We start from the raw sequence: 19,978 nt of genomic DNA, 5'->3' as shown, positions 1-19,978 counted from the left end.
TCGACTAGTGCAGCCTTTGTATGAATATGACTATGATAGAGCATTGTTTTATATTTCAACAATATCTTCTCTATATGTGGATTAAAAAATTCACTACATCGATCCTTTTGAATTTTTCTACAGCGATCTTGGTCAAGAATACTTTCTATAGCTTTAACAACTTCAACATCTCTGTTTGACCGCAATGGAATACTATACGCATAGCGACTAAAGACACTGACTGCAAGAAGAATATATTTGCAGGATGTATTTTGACACTTTCGAAACTTATTTAGAATTTAAATATCTGCTTGCATTATATGCAGTGGGGAAAAGACCTTAGTTTTTCACTAATGATTACCACGAACCCTAAGATTTCGATGTAGATTGTGACTTGGTTCATTTTTTCTATACACTTTCGCTAGCCCTTTTCGAAGTCCAGTGACTTTAGAAAGCGTGGTGGGGAGAACTTACACTTCCTACTTCACCAATATTTTCATAAAACAATTCAAAACTTCAACCATTTTGAACGCAAACACGTAGTGCAGTGTCTGCTACCTTTTGCATACTAGTTGGAGTTGACGGTGATAAGCTGTTATTAATAAGTTTTCGAATCGGTCTCTCCACTGCTGAACTCATCAAATCATTGTTTCAACTACTACTGCTAGTATTAGAGGTAGGTGCGCCAGTATTTTTCATGATTGATTTAAAATCTTCTTCTTGTTCTTTTAATGTTAGACTACTCTACTCCTTTAATTTTTTTCAGAATTAGCTTATTTATAATAAGACTTTTCGGGAAGTTCAATGAAAGTTGTCAAATGATAAAAGCCCTTAGGATTTGTAACCATATCATATATTAAATCAAATAGCTTATAACTTTTCAATAGAATAATAATTCTTTTCTTTTTACTATCAAATTGAATGTGTTCATTTTACATGAGATATGTTAAGACTCTTTCTTCATTGACCATATGAGGGCGGCAGTAGGTCTTCAACACTTGGCAAAATATTGGAGAATATTGAATCTTTTCCTTTGGTTGTGTTGTTGCTCTAAGATCTTGATCAGGCATTTCCTTTTTATCAATGATATTTACATTGAACGGGCTCATTTGAAAGGGTTTATCCCTGTCCACTCGTCGAAGTATATCTCGAAGTAAAAGTAGTTTCTTATGATCGATAAATTATTAATTAATTTACTGAGATTGTTCTCAAACTGTTCCATTGGTGAAAGGGCGAGTTCTATTGGTGTCAATTTGTAGGCTTCAGCCATTTTTATAGAGAAAACTGTTTACAAGTTCTGTATTTTTTGGCAGTAAAAAATAAAAAAAGCTACCACCCATTAGCAGAAGACGTTTTTTTTAAATTTAAAATATATTCCTTCATTATTGCTTCTTGCTAGGGCACGTGCAATGGAATGATGTTGCTTTGTATGTTGCTTAACTACTTCTTGCAATTGAACATATTCCTCGGTTAACTTTAAACAAAGTTCAGATATGAGGTTAATGAATTCTTTGTCAACATCATGTTTGAGTATGGCTTTCCCAAGTGCCAACTTTGAGCTGCTTAGAACGGAAAATTTATGTCTATTGTCATGTAGTTTTGTCAGTTTCATTATGGCAACTAGTGACCTTTTTGCTGTTCACTGGACGATATACAGTAATTTCATTGTCAAAAATATCTGTGACAACACTCAAACCCTCGGGCGTATTCTGATTGATATCCAATAGAATGTAACCACAGGGTTTATTTGTTTCCTGACTGTATGCTGAAAGTAGAACTTTTGGAGCACTGGGATGTTTTGTTTATTGAGAGTTATTAGAGAACTTGAATCACGAACAACCCTGTAAATGATATAGTAGGTACAATTTAAACCAAGTATTCTCATACATTTGCTCTGAGGAAAGAAATTGTGTAGAACTAGGGCTATGGAAATCTTTTCATGATGCGAACGGACAGTGAGTAATTGTAGCATTTCTTGAAACTATTGTTCAAGGGGTTCAGCTGAATCATGAATAATCGACCAAGAGTTGGTCCAATAGTGTTGGATACGTCAAGTCCTGGTATGAATTTTGTGACCATTGTCTTATCACAGGACTCTTGCCAAACACCGTTCGAAATATCCCAAAATATTTGATTACGAATTGTTTTAATTTTGTTAAAACTGCTGTTTCGCCCGACATTGACAGACCACAAAGAAACGATATGAATGGTGTTTTAAATTGATACATATCGTAGTCAACATCTTCAACATCTGGAATACAACTAAGTGTGAACTGTAGTTGTCCAATGAATAAATAATTTCCCTATCAATCCTACTCCTATTACTACGGCGCTCAAGAACAATAACAACAAAGTTAGAATAATACATGTTTTTTTTTATTTTTTACAATAAATAAATAATAGTTTTAACCAACACAAAAAAAATTACAGTGTAAAAATCAATCTATAAAATCTATAAGAATCAATCTATAAATAATTAAAGTTTAAAAATTAATTTTATGATATACAACATTTCTTATCAAAAAATATAACAATTTAAAAAATATTTTTTATTTGTAAATATACAATATTTTTAGTAAGAGATATTACACTTTAAAATATACTTAGATAAGCCCCCCCAGGAGGGCATGGATGTCACTGATAGCGGCCAGCTGAAGGCTGGATCCCCTACCGGGCTGGCCGTGGGCAGGGGTCCAAAATGTTAAAAAATACATAGAAAATATAACAACAATAATCTGCCTTGCATACACTCGGAACATAATGTTGAAAAAACCCTCCCTCCTACTATTACAATTGAATTTAAAGGAGTTTCTCCATCTGAATAGATCAAGATGTTGCCTCTATTGTACACATTACATCTCGATCTAAAATGCGGTCGTGCCCAAGGGGTAATACACTCACATCGCCCTCTCGTTCAGTCTTTGTCCAATATGGCTGACATGGCGTTTTTTATAATCTAACTGTGTAGTTTTTTAATTTTAAAGAAAGCTGGGGTAATATCCATTGATATACTGGGAGGAGTCATATTCGCCTTTCCAAAGTAACATTTAAAAAAATTATCAATCCACTCTGGATCGTTGTCGTTATTATTAGAAGGCGAGTCAATAAGGTGATTGTCATGAAATTTAGTATCATCGCTCACCTTTCAAAATCTGTCAATAGTTTGTCATACCATTCTAGTTAACTGTTTTTGTTGGGGGGGGGGGGGGCAAGTCAATAATTTGATTGTCTTTAAATTGTACTAGTGGTGATAATGCAAGTATTTCAATGCAGTCAAAGAGGTTGAATGTCCCCTGAGTTGGTGGTTACAATTCAGCTAGATTGACCAAGAACAATAATAATTGAATATATTTTCTTTTTGAAATTGGCACGGTTTCATAAAGTTGAAATAAGAAATATTAGCAAATTATATTTTCACATAATTTAAAACACATACATAATAAAAATTATTAACACATACACAAACATACAAAATTTCTTTTTTGACTGTTTATTAAGATCCTCCTTGGGGCGAGTTAGGTATGTTGTGACACCCTTTTACTAGTGTAGGTATGGGAGTGACCTTATAAACACCTACACATTCATGCCATATTTCTTTTTTTCTGGACAGTTGGATGTCAAACACCAAAAACAAGAAGAACAATAGGGAATTTTTTTAAGACAGTGGGGGAAAAATTAGAATGAATATTTCGGCCCTATGTCCAAAGGCCGTCCTCAGCAATACAAATAAGAAAGAACAACTTAAAAGAAGATAAAATTAATAAAACTAAAATGAACAGTTTTTCAAAACAGTCCCAGCATCCTTACCTCAGCGAAGTTCAACCAGGACTGATAAATAAATTGAGATGAAACGAGGCAATTGATTGAAATGAAAGGAATTCATTTTAAAATACGTTTTTAATGCCAGCCTATCTTATTTCGCTGCTCATCTTATAGGTCCTTTTGTGACAGGCTATGTGTTAATATCTATTGGTTTTTTATAATATTTCGTAAGGTCATTTTTAATTAAAGACTTGCGAATAAGATTTTCAAATTTGCAAGATTCCAAGAATTTTTGTTGGTTAATAATATTAGCGTGTTTATTAGAACAGTTAGATCTAATAAGACCCCCCCCCCCTTCCCCTGAGAGGCAAAGTATGTATGCTGTGATACCCCTTCTACCAGTGCAGGTATGGGAGTGACTATTTTTATCAATTTGAAATAAAGCTTAAAACGAGTAAACCTTAAATCGAATATGCAATTCAAGCTTAAAACGAACAAAATTCTTTTAGTATTAAGCAGTGGATAAATGCAAAACAAACAAAAGCTACATAAATAATCATAGCAAACAAACATGTAACAGGTACTAACCTAAATGAATAAAGGAATATTAAAACAAGCAAAACGAGTAAAAAGTACCAATGACGCTAGGCCTTAGACTTTTACCGTTAGAGAATGAGATGTAGTCAAACTCTTGTTTGCAGTAATTTATGTTTGTTTTAAGCTTGAATTTAAGTTTTACTCGTTTTAGATTTATTTATTCATTTATATAAGTACCTGTTGTGTGTTTGTTTGTTATGATTGCTTATTTACTTTCTGTTCGTTCTGGACTTGATATATTATACATTTTTATTTCTACTGATCTTAAGTTTAATATGGCCATTACTTTTCTTTGAATAATAATTTTTTCGGAAAGTTTTTTTTATTTATTTCTTTTCGTTTTTGATTGCCAAAGTGTTAAGTTATTCACAATTTTCCATTTCAAAATCAATTGTTTTTTTTTTTTCATCATCGAAGTTTCCCAAAGTACCAAAAACTAGCATCAAAATAACAAAGCATCAAAGCAAAGAAAGTACCGAAGTGAACGAAACATAGAAGTAAACAAATTATTAAAGTAAACAGATTATTAAAGTGACAATAAACAGCATGCATAACTCAAAGCTGTTACCCTGAGGGCTGGAAGGAGGTTTCAGTCCTGGAGGCATAGTTATTTGGCCTTTGGACGATTTTGGTCTCCCTCAAAATTTTGACTGGATACCTTTGAGGAGAAGGGGGCTTAGTAAACGAATTAGAAGTTTCAATTTCCAACCAAAAGAGACCCCTCCAAAGTTTTTAAGTCCACCCTTCCTTAAGACAATATATGCTAAGAATGGACAACATACAAAAGTTTCAAACCCTGCCGTGGGAGACATTGAGGATTTTTCAACCGCTTAGTTATAGCTATTTCAATTTTGGACGGTTTTGAACAAAATGGCTATTTAAAATTTTAATCAGATTCTCTTGGGAGAAAAGCGTGTCAGGGGGGGGGGGGGTTAACCAGTTACCCTCTGATTACTTTAGACTCGTAAAATGGCCATAATGATTTTTGATTTCCAATCGAAGTAGCCTCTTCCAAATTTTATACGACCACGCATTCTATAAGAATTTATACGTCAACGTTAGAAAAATTTATAGCCCTTTCTCCGAGAGCTGAAAGGTGGGAGGGGTGTGGCTCAAACCCAAAATCATAGGTTTTTTTTACATTTGAAATAGTTTGCACAAAATGCCTATCTAAAATTTTGACCCGATACATTTGGGGAAAAGAGACCGTGTGGGGGTTAGTTGCCTTCTAATCACTTCTGATTCTTAAACAGGATCAATTTTTAATCAAATAAGTTTCCCCCAGTTTCCAAAGTTTATACGAACGTCGCTTTTATAAAAATTAACCGGATATGTTCCTAAGCCATAACCTAAGTAGTAGTCTACAGATGGGTCCAAAGGTGATGCTATGGGCAGTCCAGAAGTAAGACACCTGATCTATCAAACAGTTCGTGGTAACGAACTGTAGTAAGGAGCGACCCGGCTCAATAGAAACCAAAACTCAAAAAAATGGAAATTTGATACCAATAGCTACATCAAAAGAATTGCATTTTAATGCTGATTTTAAATATATAAGTTTCATCAAGTTTAGTCTTACGCACCAAAAGTTACGAGCCTGAGAAAATTTGTGTGATTTTAGAAAATAGGGGGAAACACCCCCTAAAAGTCATAGAATCTTAACAAAAATCACACCATCAGATTCAGCGTATCAGAGAGCCCTGTTGTAGAAGTTTCAAGCTACTATCTACAAAAATGCGGAATTTTGTATTTTTTGCCAGAAGGCAGTTCACGGATGCGTGTTTATTTGTTTTTTTTTTTTTTGTTTTTTTTTTTCCCAGGGGTGATCGTATCGACCAAGTTGTCCTAAAATGTTGCAAGAGGGCTTATTCTAACGGAAATGAAAAGTTCTAGTGCCCTTTTTAAGTGACCAAAAAAATTGGAGGTCACCTAGGCCCCCTCCCACGCTAATTATTTTCCCAAAGTCAACGGATCAAAATTATGAGATAGCCATTTTATTCAGCATAGTCAAAAAACCTTATAACTATGTCTTTGGGGACGGCTTACTCCTCCACAGTCCCCGTGGGAGGGGCTACAAGTTACAAACTTTGACCAGTGCTTACATATAGTAATGGTTATTGGGAAGTGTACAGGTGTTTTCAGGAGGATTCTTTGGTTGGGGGAAGGGGTTGAAAAGAGGGGGATATACTGGGGGAACTTTCCATCAAGGAATTTGTCATGGGGGAAGAACTGCCCACTTATTTCAACAATCTGTCTTGGCTTTTTTCTACAATTGGCCATGACTTCCACTTTTCCCACAACTATTCCCTCTTTTGTTAAAATCTCCATGAAGGGAGCGCAGGATTTACTAGCATTATTTAAAAAAAAGAATGAAAAAATAAATATGAAACAGGTTTTTTCAGCTTGAAGTAAGGAGCAGCATTAAAACTTAAAACGAACAGAAATTATTACCCATATGAGGGGCTCACCTCCTCCTAATACCTCGCTCTTTACGCTAAAGTATTTTTAGTAATGTCAACTATTTATTCTACGGCTGGTATTCATTTATATGTCGTATCTTTGTTTCCTATGTTTGTTTATATTATTTCTGTTCTTTTAGGTTGGAGTCATTATAGATTTTAATTTCTGCTGATCTTATGTTTAATATGGCCTTTACTTTTCTTTGAAAAATTTCTTATTTGGATTTTTTTTTAAATTAATGTCACCAAACATGAACCCCTCAGAAGTAATTTTTCCTGATTGCTTATGCAGAAATAAACGCTTGAAAACTGTATTTAAGGAAATGTTTCGACACCTCAAATTAAAATATTACAGGACAAAGTTGGTATGCCAAATAAGGATATTTATAAGGATTAATAAATACTATTGGAAAGACACGCATATATTGAGAGACAATTCCTTGTAGACAACAAAGGGCCCAAACAAGCATAGACAAAACCCGAAGTACGAATGCCAAAAAGAGTTCGAACTATGAAAATAAAACTCACTTGATTAATCAATCAGTTCTTGGTAACGAACTGTAGTAAGGAGCGACCAAAACTCTAAAAAACGGAATTTTTATAACAATAGTTATAAAAATTAACAATAGTTAATTTTAACTATTAAAAATATACTATTAAAATAGATAGTTAATACTAACAATAGTTATACTTGCAATAAAAATCATCTAACAGTTCGTGGTAACGAACTGTAGTAAGGAGCGACCAGGCTCAAAACTAACCGAAACTCTAAAAAAAACGGAATATTGATACAAATAGTTACATCAAAGGAATCGCATTTTAATGCTCATTTTAAGTATATAAGTTTCATTAAGTTTAATCTTACCAATCAAAAGTTAAGAGCCTGAGAAAATTTGCCATATTTTCGAAAATAGGGGAAAACACCCCCTAAAAGTCATAGTATCTTAACAAAAATCACACCATCAGATTCAGCGTATCAGAGAGCCCTGTTGTAGAAGTTTCAAGCTCCTATCTACAAAAATGCGGAATTTTGTATTTTTTGCCAGAAGGCAGATCACGTGTGTGTGTTTATTTGTTTGTTTGTTTTTCCCAGGGGTGATCGTATCGACCCAATGGTCCTAGAATCTTGCAAGAAGGCTCATTCTAAAGGAAATGAAAAGTTCTAGTGCTATTTTCTAGTGACCAAAAATATTGGGGGGCATCTAGGCCCCCTCCCACGCTAAGTATTTTCCCAAAGTCACCGGATCAAAATTCTGAGATAGCCATTTTATTCAGCGTAGCCTAAAAACCCTTATAACTATGTCTTCGGGGACGACTTACTCCCCACAGTCCCCGTGGAAGGGGTGGCAAGTTACAAACTTTGACCAGTGCTTACATATAGTAATGGTTATTTGGAAGTGTACAGACGTTTTCAGGAGGATTTTTTGGTTTGAGAGGGGGGGGGGGGGGGGTGAAAAGAGGGGGATATGTTAGGGGAACTTTCCTTGGAGGAATTTATCATGGGGGAAGAAAATTTCCATGAAGAGAGCGCAGAATTTTCTAGCATTATTTAAATAATAAACAATGAAAAAATAAATATGAAAAAGTCTTTTCAACTGAAAGTAAGGGGCGGAATTAATACCACTTAAAACGAACAGAAATTATTACGCATATGATGGGCCACCTCCTCCTAATACCTTGCTTTTTACGCTAAAGTGTTTTTGGTAATTTCAACTATTTATTCTACGGCTTTTGTGATTCGGGGGTCATTCTTAAGAAACTGGGACAAAATTTAAGCTTTAGTGTAAAGAGCGAGGTACTGACGAGGGGTGAACCCCCTCATATACATAATAAAAACATGAGAATACAGAAGTTTGTTACGTAAGTACGTATATCTTTTACTAATAAGAATATTTGTAAAAAACTAAAAGTTCTAGTTGCCTTTCTAGGTAACCAAAAAACCGGAGGGCAACTAGACCTCCTCCCCCGCTCCTTTTTTTCTCAAAATCGTTCAATCAAAACTATGAGAAAGTCATTTAGCCAAAAAAATAAATATGCAAATTAAGTTTCAATTATTCATCTGCGGAGAGCCAAAATTAAAACATGCATTGATTCAAAAACGTTCAGAAATTAAATATAAAAAAACAAGTTTTTTTAACGGAAAGTAAGGAGCGACATTAAAACTTAAAACGAACAGAAATTACTTCGTATGTGAAAGGGTGATTCCTCATCAACGCCCCGCTCTTTACGCTAAAATTTTTACTGTTTTAAAAAGTAGAGTTAAGAGAAAGAGTCAAAATTTAACGTAAAGAGCGGGGCGTTGATGAGGAAGCAGCCCCTTTCACATACGAAGTAATTTCTGTTCGTTTTAAGTTTTAATGTCGCTCTTTACTTTCCGTTAAAAAAAAAACTTGTTTTTTTTATTTAATAAAAACAAAGAACCAAATCCTATGTTATGAAAATCGGTACAGTGATATATGTACAGGTAAAATCAAGGATATAACATACTCTATAACATATTCTAGGACATAACATGCCAATACTAACTAAGGGAAACATTTTAGTACGTAGTCGAAGACACGTATAGGATGTAATAAAAAATAAAACTATCTACCTTTTGCCCTAGGAATGACGCATTGACGGATCTGATCTGTTAACAAATGAACTAACATCTTTTTTATACAATTGTAATAATGGGGTTAATGCCAGATTTGCCTCTCACTCAATCAGACTATCTGTCTTGGCTTTTTCTATAATTAGCCATAACTTGGTGCCCACAACTATTCGACCAGAAAACTATAATAACCAGGAAAATCCATTTTCTTTGATCTTGTCTAATGTCATATCCAGAGAGCGGCAGACTCTATGAAACAAGAGCTAAGAGCTCATATGGCACTTGTGACGAGGCGAGAAGAGCTAAGAGCCAAGAGATCATATGGTATGAGCTCTAACAAAATTCTATGAATCAACAGATTGATTTAAAAAGGAAAATAAGAGGCTTAATGCCGGTCAGGATTTAAAATAAGAGCTCTGAGTCACGATGTCCTTCTAAATATCAAAATTCATTAAGATCCGATCACCCACTCGTAAGTTATAGATACCTAATTTTTTCTAATCTTTCCTCTCCCTTTAGCCCCCCAGATGGTCGAATCTGGGAAAACGACTTTATCAAGTCAAATTGTGCAGCTCCCTGACACGCCTATCAATTTTCATCGTCCTGGCACGTCCAGAAGCACCAAACTCGCCAAATCACTGAACCCCTCCCCCAAAGAGAGTGAATCCAATACGATTCTGTCAATCACGTATCAAGGACATTTGTTTATTCTATCCACCAAGCTTCATCCCGATTCCTACACTCCAAGTGTTTTTCCAAGATTTCCCCCTCCAACTCCCCCCAATGTCAAATGATCTGGTCGGGATTTGAAATAAGAGCTCTGAGACATGAATTCTTTCTAAAAATCAAATTTCATTAAGATCCGATCATCTATTCGTAAGATAAAAATACCCCAATTTTCACGTTTTCCAAGAATTCCGGTTTCTCCCTCTAACTCCCCCCAACGTCACAGGATCTGGTCAGAATTTAAAATAAGAATCTTCTAAGCACAAGATCCTTCTAAATATCACAATTCAATAAGATCTGGTCACCCTTTCGTAAGTTACAAATACCTCAATTCTCAAAATTACCCCCCCCCCTCCAATTCCACCAAAGAGAGCAGATCCGGTCCGTTTATGTCAGTCACGTATCTTAGGCAGGTTTTTATTCTTCCCATCCAGTTTCATCCTGATCTCAACGCTTTAAATATTTTCTAAGATTTCTGCCCCCCCAGCTGCCCCCCCCCCCAATTACGCTTGATCCGGTTGAGATTTAAAATAAGAGATCTGAGTTACGAGGTCCTTCTAAATATGAAGTTTCATGAAGATCCGATCACTCCTTCGTAAGTTAAAAATACGTAATTTTTTCTTATTTTTCAGAATTAACCCCCCCCCCCAATAGGTCGGATCCGTTCCAATTATGTAAATCACGTATGTAAGACTTCTGCTTATTTTTCCCACCAATTTTTATCCCGATCCCTGCAATCTAAGCGTTTTCCATGATTTTAGGTTCCCCCACCCCAAACTTCCCCCAACGTCACCAGATCCAGTCAGGATTTAAAATAAGAGCTTTGAGACACGATATCCTTCTAAATATCAAATTTCATTGAGATCCGATAACCCGTTCGTAAGTTAAAAATACCTCATTTTTTCTAATTTTTCAGAATTAACCCCTCCCCCAACTACCCCAAAGAGAGTGGATCCGTTCCGGTTATGTCAATCATGTATCTAGGACTCCTGATTATTTTTTCCACCAAGTTTCATCCCGATCCCTCCACTCTAAGTGTTTTTCAAGTTTTAGGTTTCCCCCTCCCAACTCCCCCCCTCAATGTCACCAGATCTGGTCGGGTTTAAAATAAGAGCTCTGAGCCACGATATCCTACTAAATATCAAATTTCATTGAGATTCGATCACCTGTTCGTAAGTTAAAAATACCTCATTTTTTCTAATTTTTCAGAACCCCCCCCCCCCCCCCCCCAACTATCCCAAAGAGAGTGGATTCGTTACGTTTATGTCAATCATGTATCTAGCACTTGTGCTTATTTTCCCCGCCAAGTTTCATCCCGATCCCTCCACTCTAAGTGTTTTCCAAGTTTTAGGTTTCCCCCTCCCAACTCCCCCCCAATGTCACCAGATCTGTTCAGGATTTAAAATAAGAGCTCTAAGACACGATATCCTTCTAAACATCAAATTTCATTGAGATCCGTTCACCCGTTCGTAAGTTAAAAATACCTCATTTTTTCTAATTTTTCAGAATTACCCCCCCCCCCCCCAACTACCCCAAAGAGAGCGGATCCGTTCCGATTATGTCAATCATGTATATGGGACTTGTGCTTATTTTTCCCATTAAGTTTCATCCCGATCCCTCCGCTCTAAGTGTTTTCCAAGATTTTGGTTCCCCCCTCCAACTCCCCCCAATGTCATCAGATCCGGTCGGGATTAAAAATAAGAGCTTTGAGACACAATATTATTCCAAACATCAAATTTCATTAAGATCCCATCACCCATTCATAAGTTAAAAATACTTCATTTTTTCTATTTTTTCCGAATTAACCGGCCCCCCACTCACCCCCCCCCCCCCCAGATAGTCAAATTGGGAAAACGACTATTTCTAATTTAAGCTGGTCCCGTCCCTGATACGCCTGCCAAATTTCATCGTCCTAGCTTACCTGGAAGTGCCTAAAGTAGCAAAACCGGGACCGACAGACAGACAGACAGACAGACCGACAGACCGACCGACAGAATTGGCGATTTCTATACGTCACTTGGTTAATACCAAGTGCCATAAAAAACATTGCTGGTCAAAACAGCTTGGAAATCCATAAATCTATTATCATGAATGTGGGTTTGAAAAGGAGGTTTAAAGGAGAATTATACCAGGGGCTGATAGTAACCTATCGGCCAAAGAAGGGAGCACAGTGATGTCGTTACATGTAAGAAGGTTCGTTTTCATGTTTAAAATGTGGGTGTATGTAAGGAAAGTTGTTCATTTGATGCATAAATGTAAAACAATGAAGGAATAAAGAGAATCGAGTATTATGAAGAATAACTAGCAAGTAGGGGATAGAGTGGATGTAATTATGCTATTTGACGAACAGGAAGATTTCCCAGGGTATACCTATGCAGAGTATATTGAAAACACGTTGAGTATTAGCTTTAGGGTATTATGTTGTATACGGAATTAGCTGGGATTTATGAGTTTTGGGTGTCTCTAAACCCAGACTTCCATCCAAAACCTCTTGAAACTGACGTATGCTTGTGGAGTGTCCCATGGTTTTTCTTTTTTATGTTTCCATTTTTGGTTGACACTTTACTAACTTGCGTAGTGGCTGCGACATAAATTATTATCATTATCATTAATGTTATTTTTCATACAATTCAATTATCAACGACTTAATACAATTTTGATTTCCCCTCTACCCGACAAAAAAAATTCTTGTGACTGTAGAAAAGTCAAATAGATGCTTATTTGTTAATTATTCAAATAATTTTTTATTTGTTTTTTAAGGGTTATCCCATATTGTTTCTATGCTAAATGTCACTTTATATCACATGGGGATTTGGTCTTCGGTAATAGTAATTATTAGTGTGTTTCATTATTGTGTTTCAATTATTAGTGTGTTTCAACAATTGATATTTACCGTCTAAAGCATACCAATAGGTTCCCATATCATTTTATAGAATATACCGCGCCTTTTTCTCAACATCAGCCTAATTAATCGAGTTTGTCTTTAGGTCCAAACAAGTGACTAGCTGTAATTTGAGGTTAAGACTTGATGTAAGTATAACACCTGTCTGATCGCCTGTTTAAACCCCATCTATATGTGTCCCCATTTTTTCCTTAGAGCATTGGATTATTTGTTATGGTCAACATTTTTTTTTCAAGTGTTAAACAATCAATATTGCTTCCCTTGCTGCCACAAAAGCCAATTTATTAGATCATGCACAAATCTCATAATAAAGCAATGAACTAGATTGGTTTCCCAAAACAAATAGCATTAAGTTAGTAAAAACATAAAGAAACACGCAATCTTGACAGAGATAAATACGTTTATTTGTCAAAAAAGGATTATGTGCATGTAAGCATTACATGTATGCCAACTGATCATTGCCTAATGTTCAGTGAAACCTTATTTTTCATTGAAAGAGATACAATATTTGAAACCGAATTAACTAGCTGATAGCCTGACAAGTTTTGATCCTTTTTTGGCTATTTAATCACAGCCATCTTATCATTGACGTGGCGCCTATTGGTCCTACCTGATATTTTCACTCTTGCAAGATAATGTAAAAATGAGTTTGGCAAGCTGCTCTCAAAAGGAGGATATGCAAAGCAAATCAATGTATGTTCAATGGCGCTCTGATCCTTCACATCATAGCTTAGATACGAAACACGGTTATGAAAACTCGATGTATTTTTGGGACACAATGCGCGGTAGCGAAGCTAGCGGCTGGAGACAGGAAACTGGCAGTGTTAATCTAAAAGTCAGAGCACAGCCTAGATACCAATACACATTGTATGCAACAAAACAAAATTGCGTTCCCGCCTATGATGTTGTAGTACGATCTACTCGTCAGAGCACGGGCTTGGAGGAGGCACCAAGTTCAGAGCTCTTTACCAAAAGCTTCTCATGGGCAAGATAGGAGGTTTCATAACTATATTGGTATCTAAGCTGTGCTTCACATATAGCCTACATTATCCCGCTCATAATTTATTTGACAAGAGTTTGGCAAACTGTTTTAAGCAATTATTTCAAAAGTGAGGAAATGCCAGATCTGTCCGTTAGACGTGAAACCGAAGTTATACAAAACCACACTTTATTCGGCGGTGTGTGATTGTAAAATGTTTAAAACATTTTTAAACAGGTTAAAAATATTTAAATTGTTTTACATATCCCATTTTGGTATTTTGTTTATATTTGATCCCTTCCTCTTAATCAAGTGTCGGCACTCGGAATTCAAAGACTTGGGTCCGTACTAGGTCCACATTATGAGACTTGCAATGTTAAATCTGCATGATTGACCAGAATTTTTTACGGGAGAGGCTTCAAAAACTTATATCTTACAAATGGATGTATTCAAAAAAAGAAATTAAAAAAAATATACTTGTCTATTTTATAATACACACTCAAGAAATGAAGTTTGGTGAATGCTAATGAAACAAAACAAAAGATTATGAAAATACAATACTTTAGTAACAAAATTATGAAAACTACCACCAAAAAATTGTGGAAAGGGGGCCGCCCAGAGCGCATTATATTAAATACGTAACCTAACTTAGCCTAACCAAAATACCAACAAAATATTTAATTTGAATATAGTTATAGTGTAGTTTCGCAATGAACCGAAGATAATCGGAACAGATTCGCAATGAACAGCGTGAAAACCAGATATTGTCACATCTTCGCGATACAAGTTCTCGAGTGTGTATTATATATTAGACAAGTATTAAATCTTTTTCAACTGAAGGTAAGGAACAATATTACAACTTAAAACATACAGAAATTATTACGTATATGAGGGGGTTTGTCGCCTCCTCAACACCTCGCTCTTTACGCTAAAGTTCGACTTTTTGTTCCGATTATTTTGGAATAAATCCAGAAAGACAAGGGCTTTTTTAAAAGATCTGAGAAAACTTTAACGTAAAGAGCGAGGCACTGTCCCCCGCAAGGCAGTACGATGGTTCGACGTGGGTTAATTTAATCGAGTGCATACAGATACATTAGCATAAGCACATACACAACCGTATACTTTTTAATCTCTTATACAAGGACTCATTCATTGAAGACCCATTCTCAATGATATTTTACTAATGCAGAGATTTAGCTGGTGCTAATTTGAGTCAATCAGACTTAGAATTAAAATTTTCTGGTTGGCTGCTACCAATAACAATTTTCTATGAAAAGGTCTAATCAAACAGTTCGTGGTAACGAACTGTAGTAAGGAGCGACCCGGCTCAGTAGTAACCAAAACTCTAAAAAATGGAATTTTGATGTCAATAGTTACATCAAAAGAATCGCAATTTAATGCTGATTCTAAATATAGAAGTTTCATCAAAATTAGTCTTACCCATCAAAAGTTACGAGCCTGAGAAAAGTTGCCTCATTTTAGAAAATAGGGGAAAATACCCCCTAAAAGTCATACGATTCAGCAGTCGATACAGATTCAGCGTATCAGAGAACCTTATTGTAGAAGTTTCAAGCCCCTATCTACAAAAATATGGAATTTAGCATTTTTTGCCAGAAGATAAATCACGGATGCGTGTTTATTTGTTTTTTTGTTGTTTTTTCCCCAGGGGTGATCGTATCGACTTAGTAGTCTTAGAATGTCGCGAAAGGGCTAATTCTAATGGAAATTAAAAGTTCTAGTGCCCTTTTTAAGTGACCAAAAAATTGGAGGGCACCTAGGCCCCCTCCCACGCTCGTTTTCCCCCAAAGTCACCGGATCAAAATTCTGAGATAGCCATTTTATTCACCATAGTCGAATAACCTAATAACTATGTCTTTGAGGACGACTTACTACCCCGCAGTCGCCGTGGGAGGGGCTGCAAGTTACAAACTTTGACCTGTGTTTACATATAGTAATGGTTACTGGGAAGTGTACAGACGTTTTCAGGGGGATTTTTTCGGTTTGGGGGGAGAGTTGAAGGGAGGGGGGTTACGTGGGAGGATCTTTCAATGGAGGAACTTTTCATTGGGGAAGAGACTTTCAATGGAGGGGCCGCAGGATTTTCTAGCATTATTTAAAAAAACAATGAAAAATAAATATGAAAAGTTTTTTCTACTGAAAGTGAGGAGCAGCATTAAAACTTAAAACGAACAGAAATTATTACGCATACGAGAGGTTTACCTCCTCGTAATATCTCGCTCTTTACGCTAAAGTATTTTTAGTAATTTCAACCATTTATTCTACGGCCTTTGTGATTCTGGGGTCATTCTTAAGCAATTGGGACAAAGTTTAAGCTTTAGTGTAAAGAGCGAGGCATCGACGAGGGTGAGCCCCCTCATATACGCAATAAAAACATACGAATATAGAAGTTCGCTACGTAAGTTAATTCTTCAGTTACGTATATTTTTTACTTATGAAAACGTTCGTAAAAATTAAAAGTTATAGTTGCCTTTTTAAGTAATCAAAAAATTGTAGGACAACTAGGCTTCCTCTCTCGCTCCTTTTTTTCCAAAATCTTCCTATTAAAACTATGAAAAAGCCATTTAGCCCAAAAAAAATTAATATGCAAATTTCGTTTCAATTATTTATGCGTGGAGAGCCAAGATAAAAAATGCATTAATTAAAAAACGTCCAGAAATTAAACGAAAAAAACAAGTTTTTTTAAATGAAAGTAAGGAGCGACATTAAAACTTGAAACAAACAAAAATTATTCCGTATATGAAACGGGCTTTTCCTCCTCAACGCCCCGCTCTTTACGCTAAAGTTTTTTACTGTTTTAAAATGTAGAGTTAAGAGAAAGAGTCAAACTTTAGCGTAAAAACTGGGGCGTTGAGGAGGAAAAGCCCCTTTCATATACAGGGTAATTTTTGTTCGTTTCAAGTTTTAATGTCGCTCCTTACTTTCATTTAAAAAAAACTTGTCTTTTTGTTTGTTTAATTGCCTCAAGAGAGCACAAGCTAAATATTGGGATTAGTAAAATATCATTGTGATGTGGCGTTAAGGCAATGTACCTTTGATTTTCATCTATCAGTGGTCCAAAGGGCATCGTTTTGAATGGATGCTTTTAGTCTCAAGGTCAGTTTATTAATTCAGTTTTAAGGGCTAGGTTGATATTGTCACGATTGTGATAAAATTTCTTTTCTGCTCTTGATAAGTTTCTGAACGATCTTCTAGCGGACAAATCAACAAATCTATCGTGAAAATTCTTTAAAATAAAAAAAGATATTGTTTTTCTGGGATCAAACACTTTGTAGGTTATAAACTGAAGTAAGGTTATGGGATAGAAGGTGCTTAATTGCATGACGTTTGCATCTTCATTATGGATGACCCGAAAAAACGACTTTAATATCCAGTTTTTAAAACAGGGATTGACTTTATTATATGGAATTTCATAGTCTTAAATAATTATCCCCAGTTCTTTACGAAGGTCTTTTGTGTTAACTGGAGGGGGGTCTTCTACCCTCCCCATGCTTAATTAAACATATAACTAAGGCTGTATCCAGCGCATGAGTATCTGATATGACCCCACCACCAATAAATGAAGAAGAAAAAACACATATTTCAGACCGTTAGAAAAAGAACAAAGGAAGTAAGTTCCCTTTTCCTTATTCTTTAGGTAGCGTCCTCCCATCCTGAACAGAAATTCTTTTGTTAATTTTACCTGAACAGAAATCCAGGATACGTCCCTGCATACAACAATTTTCGTCATTCAATCTCTTTTTTTGTGCGAGTAAGCAACAACTGCACTTTTAAACCTCTTTTGCCCAAAAAGGGGGGGGGGGGACAGAGATCCACTTCCATTTCTGGCCATATCCCTTAACGGTGTTCTAATCTCTTCAACCTCCCAAAATCGTACTTGGCTTCTTTTTTTCTCAGTCGCCATTACTGGTGAAAAATCTCTTAGTTCAGCAAGTATCTTCATTCTATGTGCCAAACTTTTAGCTGAGAGTACGGAATTGTTGCTGGAGCTTGATCTGGTAACTATGGTGGGCTTTCAGCATTCTGATTCAACAGTTTGAGATTTTGTAAAAAGTAACAGTCGAGGAACTAACAGGGAGATTTGCCCATTCTTTTTCTTCAGATAGAACATATCCGCCCACACGAAAAAGAAATATCCCCTTAAGCAAGTTAAGTCTTAAACTGCTACTTTAACCTTATTATTGTCATCTTTTAAATCTATATTTTAAAACAATCCTTCTCTTCAAACTCTTATCAATGTTTTAAGTACCAGTAATACTGCAAGCATTTGCGATCATCGATATCAATCTTATACCCAGAATATGGCAGTTCTTAATATTGCCTAAGGTAGATCGATGTAGCCGGCAACAAAAATTTCAACTAAAACCTCTTTCTATTAACTACATACGCCCTTTAGGAAACAAGATATGGTAAAATCTCGATACTGTGAATTTCAAGAAAGACTGCACAATTTTTAATTCATAAGTAATTTGAGATATCATGGTTCGAGTTACTAATGATATAAAAACGAAATGCAAAAGCTTTAGACAAAAAAGGATTTTTCACAGTCAACACTAGTGTATCCACTTCCAATTGCAAAATAAATCCAAAACTTTTAGCGAAACTGATGACAATAGAATTAAATATTGAATAGACATACATATAGCCTATTATATTTCTTTTTATCTTCGAGTTTCATCTTCTTTTGGTCAATAGATCTGAAGTGTATAGCGGGAAAACAGAGCAATGCCCAAAAAACTAATTTTATTAACAGTCTAATTTTCAAATAGTTTATATCGTAAAGTAAAAAAGCTTAAAAGTTATGTTCCGCCATCCCCCCCACCAAGCATAGGACTATTACTAATGAAAGTCAAATAATCAAATACAATATTCATGAGTATGCATGAAAACTTAACAGGTGATATTTACGTAGGAGGGAGGGATCCAAAAATTCTTATCAACCACCTTTCCCCCGCTTTGACCTAGGAACATAAGGAACAGATCGTGTAATCAATATATAAAAGTACCGTAAGATAATTGCAAGTAAGATGACAGTAGTGACAACACTGACCTCTCCCACTTCTTCCGATGAATCTTAAGTCGGTGAACCTGGCAGTTTGATTTTTCACTACAGCAGATGAATTCCTAAGCTCTGCACTACAGTTTTCATCATTTCCAACTCGTAAAGTTACAATCGTACCATCCTCCACATCACAAAGTACCACCACACGAAATGCCGAAGGTAAAGTTTTATTGCTCCGCCAATGCAAAGGTAATATGGAGCACAAGATTGCAGGACTCCCGGTTTTGACAAGGTCTGTACCTGGTATGTTAGTAGGTACATTAGAGTTTTGATAATCCATAGTTTCTTTCTAAGTTAGAAATGTGCTTACTTCACTAGTATGTAGATTTCTGAAGTCATTTTCGGAGTCATTGGAAAACTGAAGCAGGTAAGACCGCCCATTTAGCTATGAACACAGGGAAACAACCTATCCCACATCTAACCGCTTTCCCACAAAAATTCGACCTAGGGATGAAACACAATCTCCATTTTATGATCACAACTATTCTTTGAGTTAGATTTGATTAAAAAACAAGGTTTTTCAACTAAAAAATAAAGAGTAAATTTTTATAAAACTTAAAGTAAACATAGATTAGTTTATATAAGATGCCGAACCTAAAATGTGCAGAAATTACTATGAATGAAAAAACAAAACCCAAGACAAACCTTAAATAAAATCAAAAGAGAGATAATTCTTTTGGTTCTGTGTTATTCAGAAACGGAGATAACTGATGCCTAAATGAAGGCTTACAATGAACATTGACAATTTATGAAGTAATTTGTTTAGATAGTTGACGCAATATATTTAATTGACAAATCAATTAATGATTTAACGACCGATTTTGCACTCATCTGAAAGGATTGTGCCTTATAGGAAAACGTACGAATAAAAATTTACTGCATATAAGACTGATTAAACAAAATT

At 35.6% G+C, this 19,978-nt stretch overlaps 1 protein-coding gene across 1 annotated transcript in view; it reads right to left on the bottom strand.

Moving 5' to 3' along the window:
- LOC136026440 (runt-related transcription factor 1-like) overlaps positions 1–19,378 on the bottom strand; it is a 70,211-nt gene extending 50,833 nt beyond the window's left edge. Inside the window, exon 1 of the mRNA XM_065703035.1 lies at positions 19,063–19,378. Within this exon, the coding sequence (XP_065559107.1) occupies positions 19,063–19,354 (292 nt within the window). The 5' untranslated portion in view covers positions 19,355–19,378. The remainder of the gene's footprint in view (positions 1–19,062) is intronic.
- Between the last annotated feature and the right edge of the window lie 600 nt (positions 19,379–19,978).

The sequence above is a fragment of the Artemia franciscana genome, chromosome 4 (assembly GCF_032884065.1).
Source record: "Artemia franciscana chromosome 4, ASM3288406v1, whole genome shotgun sequence".
Lineage (NCBI taxonomy): Eukaryota > Metazoa > Arthropoda > Branchiopoda > Anostraca > Artemiidae > Artemia > Artemia franciscana.
The sequence above is the reverse complement of the archived record's forward strand: the minus strand, read 5'-3'. Positions and strand labels throughout refer to the sequence as shown.